The 8,824-nt window shown below is 31.1% G+C and overlaps 1 protein-coding gene and 1 long non-coding RNA gene across 2 annotated transcripts; both read left to right on the top strand.

Annotated features, from left to right (window-relative positions):
- Nucleotides 1-3,218: 3,218 nt before the first annotated feature.
- LOC108484943 (ER membrane protein complex subunit 7 homolog) lies at nucleotides 3,219-4,590 on the top strand. The gene is made up of 5 exons (XM_053029348.1): nucleotides 3,219-3,285; nucleotides 3,445-3,491; nucleotides 3,978-4,086; nucleotides 4,209-4,272; nucleotides 4,372-4,590. Exons 1-5 carry the CDS (start codon nucleotides 3,221-3,223, stop codon nucleotides 4,588-4,590), a joined length of 504 nt encoding a protein of 167 aa, XP_052885308.1. The 5' UTR covers nucleotides 3,219-3,220.
- Nucleotides 4,591-4,595: 5 nt separating this feature from the next.
- LOC128293692 (uncharacterized) lies at nucleotides 4,596-5,401 on the top strand. The gene is made up of 2 exons (XR_008283866.1): nucleotides 4,596-4,694; nucleotides 5,088-5,401. It is a non-coding gene; the product is annotated as an uncharacterized LOC128293692 (long non-coding RNA).
- Nucleotides 5,402-8,824: the final 3,423 nt, after the last annotated feature.

Below are 8,824 nucleotides of genomic sequence, written 5' to 3'. Positions count from 1 at the left end.
ACTAGACCAATTAAAAAAGTCCACATCAACTCAAAGTGACTAAAAAAATAATTTTGAAAAATATAGGACTAAATCGAAGAAATTAATAGCTGGGTGAACAAAATAAAACAAAAGGCATAGTTGAGTGACATTTTTATAGTTTACCCATCAAAAATAATTTTCACCATGAATTTAATGTTCCACACTATCATTTAACATTTAAAATTTAACGGATGGGTTAATTTATACGTTTTTAAATGTATAAGGGTTAATTTATCCATTTATTCAGTAGAGGAGTTAAAATGCAATCCACCCATAAATATATGAGCTTCTTTGATACTTTTATCAACACTTAGTTCATCTTTCTTTGATTCATACATCAAAGAGAAAAAAAAAAGCTTAAAGAGTTTTAAATAAAAAGAAATTGATATACAAAATTTAAAAAGTTTGAAACTTAAATAGGGTCACAAATATTAAAAAGTTTTAAAATATATTAAACTATGACACATTTACCATGCGGGAATATATATAATAAATATATTTATAAAAATTAAAAACCAAATACATGATAAAGTATGTATTAAAAAATACAAATAAATTAGTTAAAGGTTAATATCAACTCAATAAATCCTTTAAATGTAATATAGACGAATAGATGAAAAAATATAAATCTATATCTGAACAACTATAAAGTAGAATTAAAAATAAATATGAAATATAAACAGATAAAAATATTAAATATAGCTAAACGAAATCCATACATGACAATTTTTACATAGTCAAACTAAAGGCCCACATATAATAATATCTACATGGTGGGATTTGAACTTTAGTACCCCAAATACTTGAGCATTCATTTTTATCAATAATGCTAAAGTTTGATGGATTTTATAAAAATATTATTTCATTAAAAAAATGAGTCTAAGTAGATTTGTTCATAGGCTGGATTTAAAAGTTCGTCTGAAAAATAGTTTGGACAAAAAATAAAGCTTGTTTTTTAAACGGAACGAGTTTTGGGTTAAGTTTTTTTTGGCCCAGAGTCGAACCGACTCGAATTTGCAAAAAAAAAAAAACTACTACTATTTTTTTACTATTTTATCATTTTTTTCATTGTTTTGCTATCATTTTGCTATTATGTTACTATTATTTTGTTGTTATTATTTGGATATTGTATAACTCTTGTTTTATTATTAATTTTGATATTATTTTAGAGGTATTTACTTGCTAGGTTGCACATATCTTAGTGTTATTTAAGTATTTTTTTATTTTTGGGAAATATTTATTTTAATGTTTTTATTATATGATGAATTATATTTTAAAATTTATTTTTATAAAAATTTTAATACGGGCGGGTGGGGCTCTAGTTTTAACATATTTATCTAGGCTAGGTTTGTACAAAATTTTAGATCCATTTTTCGGGTTGATTCGTGCCTAAATTTTTTACTTGATCCAGCCCGGCCTATGAATAACTCTAATTCTAAGTTATAATTAGAAATGTTCATCGACCTAACCCGCCTAACGTACTCACTTTTAGCTGAAATTATATTTGGAACTTTTAATTTTGAATGGTTCGGCTTGCCCATTTTATTTTTTAAAAATGGGTAAATTACACCAACAGTCATTTAACTTTCGGGTAGCTGACAAAAAAGTGACTCAGGTTTCAATTCAGTCACTCAATTTTCGAAAAATAACAAAACAATTATTAACGTTATTGAAAAGTAACAAATCAATCACTCATTAATATTTTTTATCATAGACTTAACAAGATAGTTGACGTGGCCAATTAACTTTATCATGTTGTACAAGTAGTCAAAGGGTCAAAAAGAAAAGAAAAAATGATTGGTTAATGGTAAAAAGAAGAAGAGGAGGAGAAGAAGGGAAAATAGAAAATTACCTATCGGGTATAATCGTCGATGGTGGTGATCGATCGAAAAAGTAGTAGTATTCGAGGGATTGATTCAGAAATTCATTTTGGCTTTCAGTACACGCAATGTCAAAGTCGTTGTATCGTAAGCTCAAGTCGCTTCTTCGGCGGAATCGAAATTACCTAACCAAACCCAAATTTTTTTCCATGGGTCTCAAATCTTAGTTGTGAATCTACCCCATAGTCTTTTTTGAACACCTCTGTATTTAGGTTCTTCTCCATCAAGGACGACGGCAGCAGCGGGATCCCTCTCTCTTCATAAAAAATAAGTAAAAAAAAATATTTTTTTCGAATATCACAAAAGGGTTATCCAAAATCAAGTGTATAAGCTCAAAATATTAAATAAATGGTAATAATTGTTATAGAAATACAAAGGGGATTGATGATGAAAAAACCGCAAGAGCCAAAATCCCTTAGATATCTCTGCAAAAGCTTTGGAAAAAGCTGTATCCGGGAACCCACCGAAGGTAACTAGCTTCATTTGGTTCAAGTTCCTGAAAAAAGGAACACTCCATTTTAGCATGGACAAGGTTGAGATACTTGATTCTGGTGAATCTAGCTAAATAAGAGCTTGGGTTTTGAGCTAAAAATGATTTAGGTTATGCGGATTTCAGGGTCTTGAATGTGTTGAAATGTTGCTTGGGGTCAAGTCTTTTTGAGTCAAAATCTTTTGCGACCCCAAAGTTAAGGAAGTTGAAGCCTTCCAACATTGTTTTACACACAAAGGATTCAAATGCAAAGCACTTATGGCTTTCTCTTGTAAAAACAACTCCAAGTTCAATGGTTTTAGCAGTTGCATCAAGATGGTTATGGTGGGAACCTCGGCAATCATGATGTGGTGGAGGACGTTGGCCATGGAGGCGTCGGTATCGTAGAAGCATAATCGTCTTTGAGTTCCTGGATTTTGACCCTTGGGAATCGCTGGTACGAAGTCCTTCCATTTTCTCTTCTTCTTCTCTTATTCTTCTACTACCTAGACTTCTTAAATGGGACTATTTAAATGACAGCTAGCTCACCATTAAATGTCATGTTCCTTTTCGGTTACCTATATAAGGGAAAATAGTTAAAATAACTGTTTTATTATTTTTCAAAAGTTGAAAAATTGAGTTACTATTGGCAAATTTGAAGGGAGTTCAGACCTCAATCAAATGGCAGTTATGTGTGAAGAAGTCAAAGAAGAAAGGCGCGGATTCAGTAACTCGGCCCAAGTGAGTAGCATCAATTAAAATTACAAAGCATTCAACAAATTTCCAAAAATATCTGTTCCTAATTTTCATCAAATTGTTGCAATTTCAAAGCTCTCAAATCTCAGCTGCTATGGCAGCCGTCACACCACTGCTTTTGCTCCTACTTCTCTCCAGCGCACCATCGTTTTCATCAGGGTACTAATTCCATTTGCATTGCCTTATTGAATTATTTTGAACATTAGAATTTGTTTTTAATTAGAAAAATTATCGTAGAATGAATATTTGAATTAGTTCCTCTCGGATATTTTATTATGTTTTAATTTAACCATTTGTTTATTTATCTGTTTTTGGAAGGTCTCGAAATGCGTACAACATCAATGGTAGAGTGAAGATACCCCAAGGTTTAGGTACCCTTAACTTATTACATTTGACTAATTTATACTGATTTTATGCAAAATTATACGATTTATATGATAATTTTATCTGTTTTGGATCTTTGTTGCATTGTAATTAGTTCTTTTGTGACAATGTTTGTTTCAACAAATTTACAATGAAAGTACCATATGCATTAAGTTCTGGTTTCTTATGCTGATTTGCAACGTGTAAATAGATGGTGATCTGTTAATGCAAGATGGAACTATGTTTCACATTCTAGGTTTTGATGAAAACATGCAGTTCATCCGATAGCACCTTTGAGCCTCAGTGCAGATTGTACGTTCGAGAAATTGACCTCCATTAATCTTTCTTCACCGAGGCATTGTTTTTAGTCTTCGGAAATTAGCACGAACCAATATAGCTAACATTGTTGATGTTCTGATATGTTTGTGATAAGTGATGACTGCTTTTATTTTAATTTAATGCAGAAGGGTGATGAGTTGATTTTGCAGGTCCAGGCACAAAAGGGTATGCTTTGCCCGGAAGAATGTCCAACGTTAAAGTTTTACTCAATGGTGGCCAAAACATTACTTTTCTGAGACCTGATGGATACTTTTCATTGTATCCTAACATTTATCATTCTTACGCATATTGCTTATTGAATATCTATTATCTATTAGTTGTTTACCTTTTCCTTTCTTACCCTTTCAATGTTGTTTTCCATAAGTAAACAATGCCTAAAGTCACAACATACCAGCAGGGACTCATTTGATTGAAGTGTCTGCAATCGGCTATTTCTTTTCTCCGGTAAGATCTTATTTCGTATGAGTCTCTTGACTTTTTATCATCAAGTTGTTATGAGGCCTCTTCTTTTTGCCCCTTTAATGTTGGTTTCTTTGAACATAGGTTAGAGTTGATGTTAGTGCTAGAAACCTAGGCAAGGTGCAGGCAGCATTGACAGAAAACAGGAAGGGTCTCAGTGAATTGGTTTTAGAGCCATTGAGAGAGGAACAATATTATGAGGTTGAGGAAACTTTTGCTATATTTATGTTTATGTTTCCTTTTGTTTTGAGTTACCATCTATCCTTTTTGCCTAAGCTTTATCCTACTTTTGTTGCAGATTAGGGAACCTTTCTCCATAATGTCTCTTCTCAAAAGCCCAATGGGTCTCATGGTGGGGTTTATGCTGGCTGTTGCATTCTTAATGCCCAAATTAGTTGAAAACATGGGTAAAGTACTCTTATCGCTAGTTCATAGACTTGGTAGATTTCTTAAAGTTCTAGCTTGCTATATGAGTTGATTTGGGTGGAGAGAGCCTTTTTTTCCCTATGTTTATGGGTACAACTTTATCATGTGAATGCCTCTACTTATGTTGTTTGAACTCTTCATTTTGACACTCATGTTCGACATATGAATATGAGAATATGACCTCCAATGATCCTCCATGGAAAACTTTAGAAAAGTCTAACCATACCCTAGTTAGATAAATACCCGTATTCGACACTTAGAATCTAGTCCGAGTAATGTAGTGAAAAAACTGCCCCTCTCAACAAAGAAGAAAAAGGACTGCTAGAAATGTCGAATTTTACTAATATGTTGAACATATTATGTGTGTCCAACAGATCCGGAGGAAATGAGGCGAGCTCAAGAGGAAATGAGAAGCCAAGGGGTTCCTTCTTTATCAAGTTTGCTACCAGGTGGTGCAATGAATTAAGTATTTTGCTCATGGACTATCAACTCTTTGGTTGATTAAACTTGAAAGGGTGGCTTAAAAGCCAAGCTGGATGGTATAATATTCACTGCTTGGCTGCTGAAATATTTGGACGTTTATATCCTTTCTCTTCCTTGGGAGCAACCCTTTATTTTTTTTAGTTGTAGATCTATCACATTCTAGTACTTTTTTAACTTAGTGTTGACATCTATTCATTGCTGTCAAGCTCTAATGTCTTGAAAAAAAAGTCAATTCATTTAGTTATGGACACCATGGTCAATTCATTTAGTTATGGACACCATGGTTTTTGTTTGCTTGAGAAATAATATACAATTCTTGTTTTTGAAAGATCTCTTTGGGGTGAATTGAGCCGAGCAAGCTTGACAAGCTCGAGCTCCACTCGATCAAACATTTATTTTTAAACTAAAATTCAGCTTAAGATATAACTAAAACACCATTAAATCTGAAAGCATTGCATTGTTTGATGAACTTCCACAGATTTTGGTTGAGATGTTCATGAGAAAAACCAGAGAACTAATTAGCTTCGATCATTTGAATGACTGCTGATTTAATCTCAAAATTGTTTGCTCCCGTTATCAAAAGCGAATACTAGTACGAAGCCCTTCGACATGCAGTATGACATAGTCTTTGATAGACCTAGGTACAATAGGGATAGCATGCAGTATTTTGCTCATTTACATTGTTATTCTCAACTATTATTGACTCTTCGTGTTCAACTTTGAAATTAATGCTTAAACGTCTCAATCTTCGTAGAGTTCTCTCAATTTCCAAATCAAGTGGTAGCAAATCTAGATTTTGACTTTTGCTCATACAAAAGCCAAAGGTACCTACAAATAAAACCAAAAAAATAAAATTTAGCAATTGGCTCCCTAACAAAGGCGCCAAAAACTTATTGATCGAAAATCGCATATGCAAGTTTACGTGTCATCATTCCAAGTAGTATAAAATATCGATCCCACAAAGAGCTATTGCTAATCAAATTGCCAATCATCAAATATTACTTTAGAACCTATCCAAATTAATCGAGAATAAAATTTTCTAACTAATTTAAAAGTAAATAGAAATAAGTAATGCAAATTAAATCAAATAAATAATCAATAGTAAAACCTTAAGATTACAATTTCATTCTAACGCCCCAAAAGCCAATGGTGTCAAAAACGGTCGTTTCGGAATCCCATTTCCGTAAACCAAGCCCGTAAAAATTTATATTTAATATTTAATATTTATGAGACTAGTACGAAACATACTAAAGTTTGATCAAGAATATCGTCAAATTGATAGCTAATTAAAGTACAATAATTAAATTGTAAAAATTTATTGTTATAAATATTAAATATAAATTGATAGCTAATTAAAGTACAATAATTAAATTGATAACTAATTAAAGTACAATAATTAAATTGTAAAATTTATTGTTATAAATTTTAATTGACCAAAGGTTTAGGGATTAAAATTGCTATTAACCCAAAATCTAAAATGGCAAATAAAATAATTTAGAAATGAGTATAGTGCACGGTGGTGTAATGTGTAAGTTTTATTATTATTAAAATTTATAATTAAAATTTTATGATGTATAAACTAAACAAATATGGAAAGAAAAAGAATTTATCTTCATCTTCTTCTCACCACCAAAAATACCATAGCCAAAGAACCAAGAATAGGGAATAAGGTTTCAAGTTTCAAAAATAAATTGGTTAGTGCAATTAAATCTTTTTTCTTGTAATTTCTATATTTTTGAAGTCATGGGAGCTTGGTTTAGCTAGCTCATGTACAATTTACAAAACTGTTAAAGTTTCTGAAAGTTTCTATTGTCAATTTCTTGAAGAAATTGGTGTTAAATTGACAGATTTTAAGCTTAGATATGAAAAATGACTAGATTGTAAAGTTTAATTGTTAGTTTTTTTCATAATGACCAAACTGAATAAAGTGTAAAATTAATATTATAAATAAGAAATGGGAGGTCCCTAATGAGTAATTGTGCAATCAGATTTTAATTCAAGGGTCTAAATTGAAAGTTATACTAGTCCCGATTTTAGGGACTAAATTGAATAGATTGTTAAATATGTATGACTTTGTAATGTGATTTTGATGGAATTTGATTTTATATTATTGCTGAATTGTTATTCGTAGTTAAAAATGACACATCGAAAGGGAAAGGAAAGATGAGAGCGGATGACGAGTGATGTGAGCTTTCAGTTTGTATCTCTATGACCCGAGACTAATCTAGTTATTGCATATTAATGGCATTTTGCATTATATAATATTGAGGTGAGTTATTAACGATTATTGAGTTGAAATGCTACTGTTGAAATTGAATATCGAGACAGAGCCTAAATTGAATAGAATAGAAAGCTGACTGACTTAACTGATATAGGAAATTAATATGAAATTGAGTTGAATTATGTTATATTATATAATGAATTGATATTGAATTGAGAATGAAGAGATGTGAATTGAACAATGTTATGAAATTGGAAATTGGTTATTCTATTAGTTGTATAGGTCTATATTTCAGTTTATTTGATGATGCACTTATGTGTCAGTATATTTTCTTCAGTATATCCGATGATACTCTTACGTGTCAGTATATTTTCTTCGGTATATCCAATGATGCACTTATGTGCCAGTATATTTTCTTTGGTACATCTGATAATGCACTTACGTGCCAGCATAATTGCTTCGGTTTATCTGATGATGCACTATGTTTTCCAGTATATTTCCTTCGGTTTACTCGATGATGTACTGTGGTTCCAGTTTGAGATGCAGATTAATTAATCCGAGTATATGTCTTGAAAATCCAAGTTAGGTTAATAGGAGTGTATGAATGTGATTTGGCTACAAGGTAGATTGAATATGAAATGTGAATTAATTTTGCATAATTTCATACATATGAAATGTGATATATGATAACATATAAAAGATCATGCAAAATGAGCCGAAAACAAGCCTTGAGGGCCAACTGAGTAAACAAGCTAATAAGCTTGGAAATGATTGAAACGAAATTAAGTGTTTATGAATGTATATGATTAAGTATATGTTTACAAATGTGGTATATAATTGAATAGATGTAAGCATACAAATATGGTACGAAATGATAATGTTGAAATGTTAAGTAAATTGGCTTACCTAATGTATATGCATACTTACCTATATATGAACTTATATAAATTATAAATTGAGTTCATATACTTATTGTCATGCTTTTATATTAAATTATCATCACTTGAATCATAAGGTACCACTGAGTTCTATTACTCAGCGTACTGATTTGTGTTTCGTGTGCAAGTTAAGTGTAAATCGAGATCTCGAGCATAAACTTTAACATCCAGTCAAGATCCCAGACTCAAAAATATTTGTATAAATTCCTTTTTGTTGGTTACAAAGCATGTACCTAAGTTGAGTAAATTTTGGTATATAACTATATATATACATAAGCATTTTTGGTTTTGAAGGTTTATGTTTGAATATGGTAAATATATTATAGATTATATACTATTGTGATATATTATAAATGGTTTTAAATCTAGTTAAATTGTTGTGATATGTCATAATGGTAATGATCTTGGAATAGCTAGAAATGTATATGATTTGATATGAAATGCAATAAGTATAGTTACCTTATAGTTG

This window comes from Gossypium arboreum, chromosome 6 (assembly GCF_025698485.1).
Source record: "Gossypium arboreum isolate Shixiya-1 chromosome 6, ASM2569848v2, whole genome shotgun sequence".
Classification (NCBI taxonomy): Eukaryota; Viridiplantae; Streptophyta; class Magnoliopsida; order Malvales; family Malvaceae; genus Gossypium; species Gossypium arboreum.
The sequence above is the reverse complement of the archived record's forward strand: the minus strand, read 5'-3'. Positions and strand labels throughout refer to the sequence as shown.

Excerpts from the sequence above, each read along its gene's own strand:
- LOC108484943 (XM_053029348.1), top strand. The coding sequence starts at position 3,221 with ATGGCAGCCGTCACACCACTGCTTTTGCTCCTACTTCTCTCCAGCGCA. Across the intron at positions 4,087-4,208 it reads CCTGATGGATACTTTTCATT|TCACAACATACCAGCAGGGA; the intron begins GTATCCTAACAT and ends CAATGCCTAAAG. Across the intron at positions 4,273-4,371 it reads TCGGCTATTTCTTTTCTCCG|GTTAGAGTTGATGTTAGTGC; the intron begins GTAAGATCTTAT and ends CTTTGAACATAG.